At 35.9% G+C, this 16937-nt stretch overlaps 3 protein-coding genes across 3 annotated transcripts in view; 1 reads left to right on the top strand and 2 right to left on the bottom strand.

Annotated features, from left to right (window-relative positions):
• LOC102597168 (anoctamin-like protein At1g73020) overlaps nt 1-4150 on the bottom strand; it is a 12233-nt gene extending 8083 nt beyond the window's left edge. Inside the window, exons 1-6 of the mRNA XM_006342950.2 lie at nt 3607-4150; nt 2238-2307; nt 1950-2065; nt 1484-1610; nt 1309-1409; nt 1090-1181 (exon numbers count right to left, since the gene is read on the bottom strand). Coding sequence (XP_006343012.1) covers nt 1090-1181; nt 1309-1409; nt 1484-1610; nt 1950-2065; nt 2238-2307; nt 3607-3798 — 698 coding nt within the window. The 5' untranslated portion in view covers nt 3799-4150. The remainder of the gene's footprint in view (nt 1-1089; nt 1182-1308; nt 1410-1483; nt 1611-1949; nt 2066-2237; nt 2308-3606) is intronic.
• Nucleotides 4151-8831: 4681 nt separating this feature from the next.
• Nucleotides 8832-9803, top strand: LOC102596846 (ESCRT-related protein CHMP1A). The gene has a single exon (XM_006342949.2). It carries the CDS (start codon nt 8967-8969, stop codon nt 9576-9578), a length of 612 nt encoding a protein of 203 aa, XP_006343011.1. The 5' UTR covers nt 8832-8966; the 3' UTR covers nt 9579-9803.
• A 2151-nt stretch (nt 9804-11954) lies between these two features.
• Nucleotides 11955-15970, bottom strand: LOC102596507 (40S ribosomal protein S15a-5-like). The gene is made up of 3 exons (XM_006342948.2): nt 15738-15970; nt 15217-15377; nt 11955-12415 (listed from the first exon to the last, which is right to left on the bottom strand). The coding sequence occupies exons 1-3, from the start codon at nt 15865-15867 to the stop codon at nt 12317-12319; spliced, it is 390 nt and encodes a 129-aa protein (XP_006343010.1). The 5' UTR covers nt 15868-15970; the 3' UTR covers nt 11955-12316.
• Between the last annotated feature and the right edge of the window lie 967 nt (nt 15971-16937).

Below are 16937 nucleotides of genomic sequence, written 5' to 3'. Positions count from 1 at the left end.
ACTAAAGACCTTGGCAGATTGAAGTATTTTCTAGGTATTGAGGTTGCTCAGTCTAGATCAGGTATTGTTATTTCTCAACGCAAGTATGCCTTAGACATTCTTGAGGAGACGGGAATGATGGGATGTAGACCTATTGACACTCCTATGGATCCGAATGTTAAACTCCTTCCAGGACAGGGGGAGCCACTTAGTAATCCTGAAAGGTATAGACGGCTTGTTGGAAAGTTGAATTATCTCACAGTGACTAGACCTGACATCTCTTTTCCTGTGAGTGTTGTAAGTCAGTTTATGACTTCCCCTTGTAATAGTCATTGGGAAGCAGTTGTTCGTATCCTGCGATATATAAAGTCAGCTCCTGGTAAAGGACTACTCTATGAGGATCAAGGCCATGAGCATATCACTGGATATACAGACGCTGATTGGGCAGGATCACCCTCTGATAGACGTTCGACACCCGAATATTTTGTTTTAGTAGGAGGTAATTTGGTGTCGTGGAAAAGTAAGAAACAAAGTGTGGTTGCTCGATCTAGTGCAGAATCAGAATATCGAGCAATGGCGGCAGCAACTTGTGAGCTAGTTTGGATCAAACAGTTTGTTGGGAGAACTAAAATTTGGCGAAATTGATCAGATGGAACTTGTGTGTGACAATCAAGCAGCTCTTCATATCGCATCAAATCCAGTGTTTCATGAAAGGACTAAGCACATTGAGATTGACTGTCACTTTGTCAGAGAAAAGATACTCTCAGGAGATATTGTTACGAAATTTGTGAAGTCAAATGATCAACTTGCAGATATCTTCACCAAGTCCCTCACAAGTCTTCGTATTAATTACATCTGTAACAAGCTAGGTACATATGATTTGTATGCACCAGCTTGAGGGGGAATGTTAGAATAGAAATATGTATATATTCCTACTTAGAATAGGAAGAAGAATAGGAATAGGAATCCTAGTTAGAAAAGGATTTCAATGTATATGTATTGTCTATAAATAGGGTCTCAATGTAACAATTTAGATACACAATTCAATATTATTTTTCCCATATATTTCTCACAGACAGTAAAATGGAACAGAAAGTGTGATTGACCTACCCAAAATCCACTAACTGCACTGTAAGTCCAAATGCAGCTGGGAAGAGCATCCATCTTGTGTACATCCCAAGAAATGCGAAATAGGAAGCTATCTATTGTTGACATTATGTATTGGGTGTTAAGCAAGTAGAAAATGAACATCGTAGAGAACATTGACACAAATAGCAGTGGATCATAACATGATTAGAGAATGGCAAAAGACTCGTCCAACAACTTCACCTTCGTTCCATAATAGTTACAAATATCATCTATAGGTTGCACAGTGAAGTCCCACCAGTTCAATGCCCAACTTCTTAGAAGCTGCTTCCTCTTTGTTTCATCTGCAAAGTAAATTTTAATCTTCTTTGGATGTTTCTAGACCACTGTAAACTTGAACATATCAGAGAAAACATACCATGCACAGGAAACACTTCTTTAACAATGCCCATAGACTCCAATGTTCGCAAAAGAGGCTTTCCTGGTTCCCAGTGCACCTCATTTCCATCAGACTTTAATATTACTGTTGAGGTGCTTGTGTTCACCTGCAATTTTGGACTCAGCAAACATGAACTTGAAATATGGGGAGGAATACATTGAGAGATATTACATAACAAAAGAATTTTTATATACCAGTTTAGATTGCAATTAAGATACAGACGACTACTTTTTGGAATAAATTAGGACATATCAGATTTATTTGTGATGAAGGAAAAGGAAATAATAGTTGCAAAGATGGGACAATTAAAGAGCACTGGAAAAGACTGGCTTCAGACTTGCCTAATCTGATATAGACAATCAAATGAAGGTGGGAATAAACTTATGCATCCATTAGGACAAGTAACCTCAAGATTTAGAGTAGGCTAGGATTCCAGTTAACTCACAATCCCATATATTATGTGACGGTAGCAACAGTAGCGCTCAAACCAGCTAAACAAGGAGCCATCTGGCTGCCTTTCATATGCTTCAACCTCATCCCAGTGAAATTGCAAATCCACTCCTGAAACCAAAATTGTGTGCTCAGAAATAAGCAAAAGCCTGCAATTTTTTTGGATAGGTGCATCAGCCAGTAATTACTAAGATCATACATAAAAATGAGCAACTAGAGATAAATCTAATGAGGAAACAATTTAATGATAAATCTAATGAGGAAACAATTTAATGATTATCACCGATATGAGTCCGTTTCTTCAACTGCAACTCTGCTGCAGCCTGGCCAAGAGTTTTTAATGGCGCTCCCAACTGGAAAGAAGAGCTTAAGATCATGTAATTTCATATGCAGAATTCAGAATAAACCAGCAAGAAGGAGATATCTTTTGAGTGACCAGACCTATTTTGTTGCATGAAGTCATGAACCAAGTGTGTGTATTTATATATCATGCCCATAACAGTATTCACTAACTAAAGAAAATTATAATCATAGAAAAAGGGATAGCCCACATAGATGTGTATACATACATAGACATTGTCAACTTATTTGTTTACATGTGACTCCCTCTTTTTTTTGGTTAACCGTGGTGTCCGAGACAACTTGCACTCACTTCAACTTATTCTACGGGATATTTGTTAGTACTATGTCCACCAAGGCTAGGACAGATGGGAAGAAACCTAGTGTTGTTGTCTGTCTCCGCTGGAATTTGAACTTGAGACCTCATGATTCTTAACCCATTTCGTTGACCACTAGGCCACACCCTTGGGTGCCCATATGTGACTCTTCAAGCATTGCCTATCTTGCTACAGGTAAAAGAACCTAATGTGTTATATGCTATCGTTCAAACTTTTTAAAGTAAGAATACACTAGTTCTTAGCTCGTGACAATTGAGAATGTTTGTTCTCAGTCTCAAGGTCCAAAATTCAGTTCTAAAGTTTTGGGGTCCTTTATATCCCCACAAAGAAAGAAATTATGCCTACCACCCTAATTTATGCGAGCCAAGCTTAATACTATGGTCGATGCTGTTCTTACAAGCTTGCTTATCATTTCTGTTGCCACTAAGAAGACAAGTACATTGCAAAATTCCTACTAAAACTGGAGCATATCAGCAGGGCAGCTGCAATCTATTTCAGTTCTCACCCATGAATCCTCCATCCATTCAGGGATATCCGATATAATTATTTATTGTTACACACAACAATAACATCATACCCAGTAATAATCCCACAAGTGGGTCTGGGGAGGGTAGGAGGTACAAAAACCTTACCTCTGCCTTTGTGGGGTAGAGAGGTTGTGTCCAATACATCCTCAGCTCAAAAGAAAGAAAAACGAAGCATGTTTGCAAGTAAGAAAGTGACTTCGTAGAGGGGAAAAGGAAATGCAGAAAGATTCATTTGGGTTTACACGTTGGTTAGCTATAATTATGAAAACTAAAACAAATTGTAAGCTAAACAATGGTGATTTCTCTAGCAGTACTATTCAAACAAAAACAAAAATCAAACTAGTAATTTAGTAATGAAGAACGATCTCCTGTAAAGCTAAGCGAAACCGTAACGTTGCAAACCAGAGTATATGACAGCTGAATTTAGAAGAAGAAAGTCGTAACGCACCCTGAGGAATTCATTCTGAAGGCCAACAACTCTATCAATAATCAATCCCGCTTTTCGAAATTCATCAACGAGAACCTCAATACAATCATTAGTTTCATCTCCATCCTTATTATTTCCTGAACTCTTCGGAACCACCACGCCAATTTCAAAGGCTATAGTTTCCAAATCCTCCGCACCAATATTCTCATTCATTTCCCCAAAAAACTCCAACAAGGGAAAACGTGAATCCCCGCTGAAGCTAATGGAAAATGCAATCAATGGAAGTTATCGAATTAGGGCGTGAAAATTGTGATGAAGATGGCTAGATAAGCGTTTGTAGCAGAGAGAAAATGGCGGAGAAATACAGGAAGAGCAGAAGCAGGGGGCGAAAGGTGGCACATAAGCTGAAAGGGTGAAGAGTAGTGGCAGAACACGTGGAGTGAGCGTTTTGTTGTTTTGTGTAACCGTTTTTAGGTGCCTTTCAGCATGAAACAGGTCAATTTTCTGGCACAAGAATCAATGCTCCATCGATCAAGGTGACCCTTTTTTCGTCTTTTTGAGCAAATTTAACCCGTAATGACTCAATTAATTACGGAAAATATCACTTTATTAAATTAGTTTTTGGAGCTAACTAGAGTATATTAATTCCTTCTTCTTAAAACTACTAGTTTAATACTCTTTTGTTCTTAAGTACTTGTCCATTTTATTTTTTTTAAATTGTCTCTAATGACTTGTTCATTTTGATAAATCAAGAAAAAATAAATTTTTTATCTATTAGATCCTCAATTAATTACTTTGAAAAATGTAAAACTTCTTGAAAACCTTAAGTTTTTAATTCATTCACTTCATAATTAATTGAGATAAAATTGTAAATTCACCATGTCAATAATTATTTTCTTAATGGGTGTACCAATTTAAATGTGAACAAGTAATTTACAAACAGTAAAACTCACTTGTCTAGCAAAATCATTCATTTGATTATTGATTAGAAAGTGAATTTTTCATGTACTTTTTCTAATTTTATCCTCGCTAGTGAACTAATATTATTAATAGAGTATTGAATGAGATTTATCCAAGATAATATATGTATGACTAAGATTACTTACGTTTTTTTTATATAATAATATGCAAAAAAAAAAAAACTTTTAAACGAACATGTTGTAAACTTATTGAGTAGAATTGTACTATTTGGTAAATCCAAGTAGTTTTTATGACATATAAAAAATTATTAAATCAAATAATTCATATAAAAAGAGAGATAGATAAGGAATATAGAAATTTGAAATGTTCCATCACAATTCAAAGTGATTATCATTTTTGTTTGAACGAAATGATGTAATTATAATTCTTCTCTTTTTGATGTGGTAACAACATTGTATAAAAAAGGCGAAATGGTCTGGTGGATCCTTATACTTGTATCAGTTTGTATTTTGAACCCTTCTACTTATACCTTTGTCATCTGGACCCTTAAAGTCAATTAAAATGAGACTTTTTAAGCCCCTCCAACCATGTGTGTAGCTCACTCTCCTTTATATAATTGAAATGTCATATCCACGTCAGATATATTGATGCCACATCATAATTATTTCATAAGTATTTTTAAAAATTATTAACCAAAATTATTTAATAAAATGTAAAATAATAACATTTTAATTTATTATTGGCATTTCTAATTCTCCCTATTTTACGACCAAAAAAAGCCATCGCCGGCGTCGTGCCATTTTTGCCGGCGAAATCACATATACTTTCTCCCTCACCCGTCTTCATCTCCGCCGCACACCATCACTATTTTTCTTTCCTCCTCCAACCTCCACAGTAACAACAACCTAAGCCACCGCACAATCAGATCTGGCCACGGCACAACCAGATTTGGCCAAACTTTTCGTAATCCAACACCAACTACTATTTTCACACCCCAAATTGCTTACAAATACAATTTCACACCAACCTCTGCCGTGAAACTCGTCGAAATCTACCCATTATTGTTTCTCCCCTTCCCACTTTTTCATGGCCCAAACCGTCGCCATTGTTGCCGGCGAAACCACTCATATTCTTTCCTTTACCTGCCTTCCTCTCCGCCACACGTCACGACCATTTTCCTTTCCTTCTCCAACCTCACAAAACCAACAGCCTAAGCCACCACACCAGATCTGGCCAAACACCATCACCATTTGCGCCTTCATCTCCGCCGCACACCATCACCATTTTCGCTGCCATGATTAGATCCTCGCACCCTTACCCACCTCATTTTCCTCTTCGTTGACCAGTCGCGCCTCTCTCTCACTCCACTGTGTATCAATGGTGTCCGGCGATCGCACCACTAGCGCCGCTCTCTCCCTCCGTCGGTGAATTAGTTGACTCAAGGAGGTGCCCAAGATAATCTAAATAAATGAAAATAGATTGTGGAAAAAAGAAAAAAGGGTTGGGCAAGGGATGAATATGGCTGAAAAGGAGGTGTAATGGGTGAAGAAGAAGGAGTTTTTTAATTAATGGTTTAAAATAAATAATTTAAATAAATAAATAATTTTTAATATATTTTTTAAGTAAAAATGCTCCTCACTCGCCTTAATAGGCGTGTAGTTACAAATTTTTGCCAACTCAGACATCCTAATGCCACATAAGCCTGGTCAATGGTCAGAGGGGTTTGTTAAATTGTGTTTTATTGAGTTTAAGGGTCCAGATGACAAAGGTATAAGTAGAAGGGTTCAAAATACAAACTGATACAAATATAAGGGTCCACCATACCATTTCGCCTATAAAAAATAATGAGTGTTATAATAGCAACTGGTGACCTCCATGCTTTCTCTCTTTATCTCCAGAACAAGTTGCTACTGGGAATAATGATGGCAGCGAAATTATTACCACCGAGTATTTCTGCCGTTTGGCAGAAAGAATATATGTGTCTTTTGGACTTGCATTTGGAGGGTGTCAACAAAAGTTGCCACTACTGCGCCTAATTTTTATTTTTTTTACTTTAAACAGATAGTAGATAGTCCTAGTATTAATTCCATTTGCAGAGGATTTTTCGAATTTAATGCAAATGAAGTTCATGCTCTGCCTGTATATGAGTCTTTACTTAGAACAATGTTTGATCAAACTTCTAATCATACCTTTTAGTTTTTAAAATTGTTGAGAAAACATTCGGAATTAAATACGTGTTTGTATACACAATCGCATTCAGAATTGGATCATTACTAAGTGACTATTTGTATTTTTAATCTTGAACCAATGTTATTTGTCCATCAACCACTAGTCTCATTGATCAGTGACGGAGCTAGAATTTTTAATAAGGGGTTTAAAATCTGAAAAATTAAACACACGAATTAATCGAAGGGAGTTCGACATTTACTATATATACATAAAATATAATTTTAATTATGTAAAAATAGTAATATTTTCCACCGAAGAGAGTTCGAATGAACCCCTAACAGAAGGCTGGCTCCGTCCCTGAGTCTCACATGATGTTAATCAAAGTTATTCATTAGTAACTATATCCATCAATACAACAATTACCATAGACTATCATATAATTTATCCTTTAATATTTTTAGTGATATAGTATTAGATTATTTAGTAATTTTTTGAAATCTCATATTTATTAGTTTTCAATTAGCATAAACCTTATACATCCAAAGTGTTCAAAGAAATACATGGCCTAAGTTATTTTGCACACAATTTTAATATAACATGTCAAGATTTAGATGTATATATAAATTTTGATATTTTAATATTAATGTAATATCTTCATATTTTAGATGTGTATATATAGGTTGAGAAAATGTATAAGTACCTCCCAGCCTATGCCCAAAATTTATTTTATATAATTAATTTTAATTTAGTTTCTAAGTGACGTTGGTATTTCTGCTACGTGTTTATTTACGTCCTCCTTCCTATTTTCTTTGTAAATAAAATTTTGTTTATTTTTATTAAAATTAATACATAGCTATAAAAAGTAGTCTTTCTAAAAGAGGGATTGAGAATGTGATCAATTGTTTCTTCATGTTGTAAAAGAGATTAAAATAAGATTATTTTTTTCCGTTCAAACTGCTCGCGAAATTCTCTTTATAGACTCACCTTCAAATCAATATTATGAGCAATTATGAATCGTATATGATCTCGATTGAAGATGATCCCAATTAAATTTTAAATATTCAATTATTTTATTGGTCCTATTCAAAAGAACTTTTAATCATTTTGATTAGTCAATCGTCTAAGTATGGAGAGTGTGCTCCTCTTCCTTTATTTTTGTTGACATTACGAAGTTCTAAACCGATATAGGGAAAATGCATAAGTACCCTCAGTCTATGCCCAAAATCTCTGAGACACATCTAATCTTTACTAAGGTCCTATTAACCCCCCCGAACTTATTTTATATATAATTTTCTACCCATTTTCGGCCTACGTGGCACTATCTTGTGGGCCCAATGCGTGTTGACAATTTTTTCAAGAATAGTGCCACGTAAGCCGAAAAGGGGTAGAAAATTATATATAAAATAAGTTCGGGGGGGTTAATAGGACCTTAGTAAAGATTAGATGTGTCTCAGAGATTTTGGGCATAGACTGAGGGTACTTATGCATTTTCCCTATATCGGTTTAGAACTTCGTAATGTCAACAAAAATAAAGGAAGAGGAGCACACTCTCCATACTTAGACGATTGACTAATCAAAATGATTAAAAGTTCTTTTGAATAGGACCAATAAAATAATTGAATATTTAAAATTTAATTGGGATCATCTTCAATCGAGATCATATACGATTCATAATTGCTCATAATATTGATTTGAAGGTGAGTCTATAAAGAGAATTTCGCGAGCAGTTTGAACGGAAAAAAATAATCTTATTTTAATCTCTTTTACAACATGAAGAAACAATTGATCACATTCTCAATCCCTCTTTTAGAAAGACTACTTTTTATAGCTATGTATTAATTTTAATAAAAATAAACAAAATTTTATTTACAAAGAAAATAGGAAGGAGGACGTAAATAAACACGTAGCAGAAATACCAACGTCACTTAGAAACTAAATTAAAATTAATTATATAAAATTAAAAAGAAATACCAACATGGAAAAAAGAGAGAGTAAAGGACTTGTACAACGGTCGACTCATCGCTTGGGCCCACCACTGCGTGTTTCGGTGATCTAACGATTATTATTGAAATAACACACGCTATAATTGTTTCTGACCGTAGATTAGTCATTACACGGAAAGCGAGTAGCATATACAAATTCGGTATCCAAGTAATTTCCAGGAAAATATCTGTCTTCAAACCCTAATAAAACACCAAGAAGAGAAGAAAGTGATTATTCGAAGGTGAAAAATCACCAAATTGCATTGATAATTCACAAATTCGAAAGAGTTCATCGCCAGATCTAGATCCATGGGGAACACAGAGAAATTGATGAACCAGATCATGGAGCTCAAGTTCACATCGAAGAGTCTTCAACGCCAAGCCCGGAAATGTGAGAAAGACGAAAAATCCGAGAAGCTTAAGGTGAAAAAAGCGATCGAGAAAGGGAATATGGACGGCGCTAGAATTTACGCCGAGAACGCAATCCGCAAGCGCAGCGAGCAGATGAATTATCTCCGTTTGTCCTCGCGTCTGGACGCCGTTGTGGCTCGACTCGATACTCAGGCAAAAATGAGCACAATCAGCAAGTCTATGGGCAATATCGTCAAATCACTCGAGTCCTCTCTCAATACCGGTAATCTCCAGAAGATGTCCGAGACGATGGACCAGTTCGAGCGCCAGTTTGTTAATATGGAAGTTCAAGCTGAGTTTATGGAGAGTTCTATGGCTGGAAGTACCTCGCTGTCGACTCCGGAAGACCAGGTTAACAGTCTCATGCACCAGGTGGCCGATGACTACGGCCTCGAGGTCTCCGTGGGGCTTCCACAAGCAGCTGGCCATGCTATTCCTACTAAGGACAGTGAGAAAGTCGACGAGGATGATCTAACCAGGCGCCTTGCCGAGCTGAAGGCGCGTGGGTAATTGAGAAACTAATGATTTTCCTGTTAATAACGAGGCTGCGCAATTGATATATTGTGACATAGTATGTGGAGTTCTCTCTATTTCATTCTGAAAACTGAACGTCTTTAATGTACATTTTAACTCTCTTGTGTTGGTGGAGTTCTTTTGCTTTTCTTAATGGTTTACAAATTGTGTGTTTATAATTCAATGTGCATGTTGGTAATGTATCCATTGTCTGTTCGTATTGTTCTTTGACATGTTAATATATCTGTTCATAACCTTTGACCGGATTGCATTGTTGTTACCTGTGACGACGAAGCTCTCCGGTTGGTATAGTTGATCTGTACGGAACGGAGGATTGAAATTAGAATAGATTCACGCTCAGTTAAAAGAAAGTAAATGTGGGGACTCTTCTTATTGGAGGGGAGGGTATAGGTCTATAGGGGAATAGGAATGATTGCTTTGTTCTATTCAAGCTTGATATTTGTTGTGTCAAGCTAATCTTCAAACAGTTCTAACTTGTTATAGCATTTCTTCGTGCGTGAACAATTGGGTACCCAAATCTCCTGTTCATGGACTTTAACTTTATGCCATGCTCGTCTTTGTGATGATTTTGAATAGAAAAAACAATGAGTATTGTGGAACTGGATGTCATATCTGATACTGAAGTTAAATGGATTGACTTCACTTTTTTTTCAGCCAGAGAAAGCATCATTACTGGTAAGAAGCTGCAGACGTGTTAATGCTTAGCTTCGTTTTCATTGTTTAAGTTTAGTTTTCGTAACTAGGAAAACATCTATTAATATTGCATAACTCACATTCGTAACTTGCAATTTGATATTGAAGAGGTTTTAAAATGTTGATGATCTGAGTGGGGGTGGGGGGGTGTTGGATATTGATTGTATTCACAAGTTTGTATGCAGCTAAAATTCCTGGTTAAGTTCAACTACACGCCAATTTGATATGCTCTCATAGTTCTTGTTAGCTGACTGTATCATATTATTCTTACTATAACAAATTAGATAGTTGTATGTTGCAGTGTAATAATCATCCACCTTATTAGTGTAAGTCCGTGAGAGAGGGTAGTGGATTACAATATTGCACACACACATTTTTTCATTGGGCAAGTCCATAAGTGCAAAAATATTTGGGTTAACAGAGCTGATTTTGCAGGGTCGTTCTTACTATTTCTATACAACTTTGCAGATCAATTTTTGTTAATTTTACTAGTTAGATTTTGCGTCCGAGAAAGAGGAGAAGATCATATGTATTCTGTAATCTGTTCCCCATGGGCGACTAGTGTCATCTAGGAAAATAGCTTTTGAGTGATAATATAATTGCTGCTGGAGGTGCTGTCTTGGTGGAGAAAGCATCTTCCAAGCTACTGGTTTTCCATGCTCATTGAGCTTCAGTAATAATACTGAATATGTTTTTTAAGTGTCGAGGCAGAAAATTGTTCAATTCTGCGTAGATTTCACCAGGTATGAAACGGAGAAGTGAAACAGTGAAACTTTTGGTGCAGTAAGCCGCACCAGTGTAGGGTGAGCAAAGCTTAGTAATGGCTTAGATGTCCTACTTGTCAGTGTGCACTTTATGTGCTTTTGTGATAAGAGAGATGATATTTATGTGCTTGTGTGTTTTGAGTCATAGAGGGCCTTGATGTGAAACTCTAGAAATCTTTATATAATTAGGATTCTAGAGCCATATGAACTACTTTACTTGATCAGGAAAGAAGGCAAACACAAGGAAGACTGGAGTATATGTATAGGGTGGAGTCTTAGCCTTCTTTAGGTTGTTTTATCCTTGAATCACAAAATTGGAATGACTTCATGTTGAGCAACAAAAATAGAAATGACCTTATGCTAAGCTAATTTGTTGATAGTTTTTACGAGCTTGAGTTTGTCGTGTGAAGCCAAATTTTTAATAGGTTTTGAGTATATGTATACAATTGTGTTTCGGCACTTGTGTCTGTGTGAATAGTTGAAAATTTCATGTTAGATGACTTCAATCATATGTGGCTATGATGATGAAGGAATAACCAAAGCATGAGCAATTATGAATGGTCAGCTAAGTTTTCCTTGAGCAACTTACTGCATACATCAATTTTCATTTGAGAAATAAAGGATGAAACACTGCAACTTTCATCTAGCTTAAGTGTGTGGTTATTTGTTGCACCAAGGGTGTGGCGTGCTATAAAATCATAAGGTCTCTCTCAACTATGAGGCAAAATTATTATGTCCAAGCTTTGGGGTGCAAAGTTGCCAGTATCTATGCTGGTTGGAGTTAACACTGTAGGCCTCCACTCGCAGGTTTTTAGATCACAGACATTTTTCCTCCAACGTCTCATCATATTATACATCAATATCCTACAAACTACACCCATGAGAAACTGTCTGATCACCAAGAGACATGAAAATCACGCCCCTTCATATTAAAATTAAATTGGCAGGCATTAAACATTTTTTTATTTTTTTTCCCGACAAAGGCTGTTATGATCTCATTGATTTTGAGCATAAAAACAATTTAACTCAAAAGTCTCCACACCAATAAAGCTCAGAAGTATAGCTACAAGTAAATAGAGAAATTTAACAGGAATCTCATGTTTTTATTCCCTATCCACTTTCATATAGGGCCTTTGGAAAGCCCAGGCTGCTTGTATGTTTGAATCTTCCTTGTCAGCGGCAAGCCACAATATAGTAAACAGATGACATCAGAACAATGCTCTTGCCAACTTTCAACCATACCACGTCTGAACTTGTTCAATAAAAGTAGCCAAGAACTTGTCCACCCACATTTTGCCGCTGAGCTTCTTCGTGATCCAAAACTCCGTTTGGTGTTGTAATTACAACATATCCCCACTGCAAGAAGAGGAATAGATCAATACCTTCTATAGGAATTTTTTTAAAAAAAAAATAGTGGTCATAAGTAAGAAAAGGTAGTGAAAAGAACCTGACTTCGATAGTTGGATGTTAAAGCAAATGATCATTAAAGGTTTTCATGCAAAGGTCTAAAGCAAGATTCCACATAAAAGCATTTAAGGTAACAGGTATCAACATGTATACATGTGTCTAACAAGGTTCAAAGGTCAATAACACATTTAACTGCAGCAATGGATGACTTCTCCAAGCGTATGCTTTCATTATCTTCACATAAAATTGTGTTTTAGACAGAAAAATAAATCTAAATGGAACTTTGGAAAAAATTATGTTGACAGACAAAAAGAATGGAAGGAAGATAAAGAAGAAAGACTGAAAATCAAAGATGTTTAATAGTAGTAAACTATTGTAACTTGAGGACTCCTTATGGGTATAATACTCTTGGACAATGGTGGTATAAACTCAGGTAGCATGTCTGCACGATGGCTTTTTCTGGTCAAAGATGCTTCCTTCTGCTTCATTGTCCCAGATAGAAAGATGGCTCAAAATGGTTCTTTTTGGACAGAAAATGATATAAAGGTTGGTGTCTGGAAACAGAAAGATGGATGAGAATAATTATTTCGGACTGGAAAAAAAAAGTAAGGAGGTTGGTGTGAAAGTGGAGACAAATGACAACTTTGGATGTGTCTTGGTAGAGCAGGAACTCAAAAGAAAGAGCAAAAATAATGAATGGGTATGGTAAATGGATAAATATACAGTAGGAGCAGGTTTTGAAAATGCAGAGGACAATATGTTCAGAAGCTGGAAAAGAACAAGTGAAAATAAATGCGGAAGAGGAAGTTGTTGATCTATTGGTTGCAAATATTTGGTCGACAGTAAGTGCAGCAGGGAGTATAAACTGGCACAGACCACCTCAAGATACAATATGCAAAAGAGCTTCATGATAAAACAGGTTGTGCAACACAACCACAGTTTGACTGCAAATATTTTTAGTACATTATTGACATTTGACAGATCTAGGAAGGTAAGCGGGAAAGACTCTTTGCCATATCTCACAAGTTCACATTTATGGAGAACTATCTCATTCACAAGATATTTTATATGTATTTTATTACCCAGTGAAACTGCAAAGTTGTGTTCCCTTCCTATAATAAAAATTTGTTAAATATGTATTTTATGTCTACCTGTAACAGCAAAGTACCAAACTTCCTTCAGGTAATGAGAATCAGCCATATTAGTATGACAACTAATACCCAGCCCCTCGCAACAGGTAAGCTTTCATAGACATAAGGAAGCATTACATTTCCATTTACAGTACGCAAACATTTCATGTAAAAAGTCAGAATCAGGGAGCAAGAACCTATGAGTACCTAAAGATGGTAAATAAGAATTCACCATCTTAAAATATGATCAAGATAAGAATTCATTGTCTATGATATATATCCACATACGTAAAATATTTAAAACGAACATGGTAAGCTGTCAGTGCAGTACTTGCTAGTTAGGGACGCTACTGTTGCAACTCAAGATGAATATCCTCTTGTCCAGGCCGGACAGCCATCATGGGAGGTGTACTCCAGAAGAAGTGTTTAAGATGGGAATTGATGAGGTAGAAAGATTACAAACTTTAAAACTTTGGAATTGGAGAGGAAGATAAAATGATACTGAAAGGATCCCCCCTCAAGGAGCTTTCTGCGAAGTCCCACACCAATTTTATGCTTAGTGGAGGTTGTGGATCATCTTTTTGACATTGTAGATTAGTGATGGGCTTGGGGGCTATGATCTTCTCCATTCTCAATGTACAATAGGTACACTACCTTAAAACACCTCTAGTAATAGCAAGAAACATTCTCACCTAGAAAAAAATCTACTCTGCTAGGAAAAAGTTACCATTATGCTCCCGTGGTACATGTATTTTTCAAAAATTTAAGAACATCAAAATGCAATAGGATAAATATGAACGCGAGAAATTATAGAGCAAACTGATTCTTCTGATAAAGTCGTTAGGGGAAAAGAAATGCAAGTCATGTTAAACATAAAGGAAATTAGGACTATGATCCAAGACCTTAACATAGTCAAATAGAGGATAAACTAAAAGCAGAGCGGAGCAGATTAGCATTTAGTGAACAATGCAAATCAAACAGAGAACAGAGAGAAGATAAGAAACAAGATTTACTAAATATGAAGTACTTTATATGAAGCAAAGCCTAGAATGGCCCAACTCAAAATTTGATGACTAATGATGTAGCTCATGTTTGATGGCTTTTTTTTGTAACTGGTAAGAGCTCATTAGCATGTAGAAAACAAAGTCCTACTCAGGGAGATGACACGAACCTGACGTGTTGGTAGCGTGCATATCTTATAATTCTCAATTATTACAGCAATTATGACGTAACTTTACAATTTTCCAATGATCAATTACTTCACAAAAATATAAGAACAAAAAATCCCAACAGGATGAATTTGAAACATGAGAAATTATAGAGCAAAAATCATCATCTGTGATTAGGGAAAAAGACATGTAAGTCGAATGAAACCAAAAAGAAATGCAGGACAATGCTAAAATACTTAGGGGGGGAGGATTCCAAGACCGAACACATTCAAACGCAGGGGTGAACAGATTACCATTTGCACATTTAAATTCAAACAGAGAAGACATGAAACAGGAATTACATTATATGATGCAAAATTCAAAACTCAATGAACAATGATGCAGGTCATGTTTGATGGCTTTCTTATTATTGATGAGAGTTAGGCAGCATGGAGAAAAAAAAGAGTCAAACCTGACGTGTAGGAAGGGTGCGCGTTTTATAATCCTCAAGAGTTGCTGCCTTGATATCCTGTCTATAGGTGAGAGCTCGACAATCATTGATCCTTCCAAGCAATTCAACAGATATCTTACCAACTCTATGAGGATCGTGTACTTGAAAGTCTTTAATATAACCTGAGAATGTAGTTACAATGTAAGCAGCCCAACATATTCTATGATTTTTATAGGCTTATTCGATTAAAAACACATGATTTCTCTCATATTGGAGGAAGGATCTTAAATAGGAGATTTGAAGGGCAATACAATGACAGCTCGTAGAATGATCAATAACACAATAAAATACATATTCAACCTCTTATTTACAGTGAACATTCAAAAGCAGATTAGTCTAAACATACGAATTCCAGATTTACCATTGGCCTATAGATTTCAGCAGATACATTTCGATTCAAAATTCTATACCAAAACAAAATCTAAGCCAAAATTTATTGAAGATTTTAGAGCTCAAAAACTAGGAGAACCGTTAATAATTACCTCGATACTTCATGATTTGGAGGAAATTAGCAATAACATCGGAGACAGGTTTTAGCTCAGCAGAAGCAAATCCTCTCTTTTCTGCATTCACAATAGTCCTCAATGCGTCGTTCAATATTCTCCTCCCCATTTTTACTTTACTGTTTCTTCTCCGGCGACTGTAAAATCTCCTTTCAACTCCTAAAACCCTCGCACAAGATCTTTTTCGGCCATTTTCATCGGTTAGACCCGAAACATTACTGATGAAAAATTGATTGGGCCGTAATGGGAAATGGGCTATATATAAACCTACTGGACCGCTCATTCTCGAAATGATCCATCTAGATTTTTAGTTTCCCATCCCTTTTTTGAATATTCTAGCCTCTTATTTGATTTATTTAGTTAAGGCAAAATTACTAAAGTACACTACATATGTTTACCTATTATCAATTAATCCCTTCTCTTTCATAAAAATTCAAAAATCCCTACTTTTCCCCAATTCCTCTTTTCCGGATACTTAATTATGAAAGAAACCAAACCCATCTTCCTCACCCCCAAAATCTCGCCTATAATTTTTCCCACTACCAAATCAGTTACCTAAATCTCGCCTATAATCTTTTCCACTACCAAATCAGTTACCGCTTTCAAAGCAATTGGATTTTCAAACGATTCAACAGTCCCAAAGTTCAAAATAGGTATTATTCTTCTTCTTCATTTTTCTTTCAAAATCAATTTTTTGTTTCAATCGATTTTGGATTATTTGTCACAATGGATCATCCGTCTTTTAATATTGGGATTTCCCAATTAATAACACCTAACAATGAACAAATTTTTGAATCTGAACACCCCAACTTGACTGAACAGAGGTCTAAAAGCTTGCATGCAACGACATTAATGGCAAATCAAACTTCTACCAAGAGAAAATTGAAAACGGAAGTGGGGTCATCATCTAAAGCAAAGGATGCAAAAACTAAAAAGAAAAAGGGTAGAAAGGTTGCCCCTCCCATTTTCCGACCAACACTACCCATGGTATGTCTTTCTTTTGCTTTTAATTTTAGACATTGTTGAAAAATAAATGTATATAGTGTATATTGTAATATGTAGTTTTAACCTAGAAACACTGATTGTTTGGGTTTGAGTTTAACTTTTAAATTTGTAGATGAAAGATATGGTTGAAAAATATAGTTTTATTGTATATATTGAAATCTGGAGTTTTTTACC

Source organism: Solanum tuberosum, unplaced genomic scaffold (genome assembly GCF_000226075.1).
Source record: "Solanum tuberosum cultivar DM 1-3 516 R44 unplaced genomic scaffold, SolTub_3.0 scf00040, whole genome shotgun sequence".
NCBI lineage: Eukaryota > Viridiplantae > Streptophyta > Magnoliopsida > Solanales > Solanaceae > Solanum > Solanum tuberosum.
The sequence above is the reverse complement of the archived record's forward strand: the minus strand, read 5'-3'. Positions and strand labels throughout refer to the sequence as shown.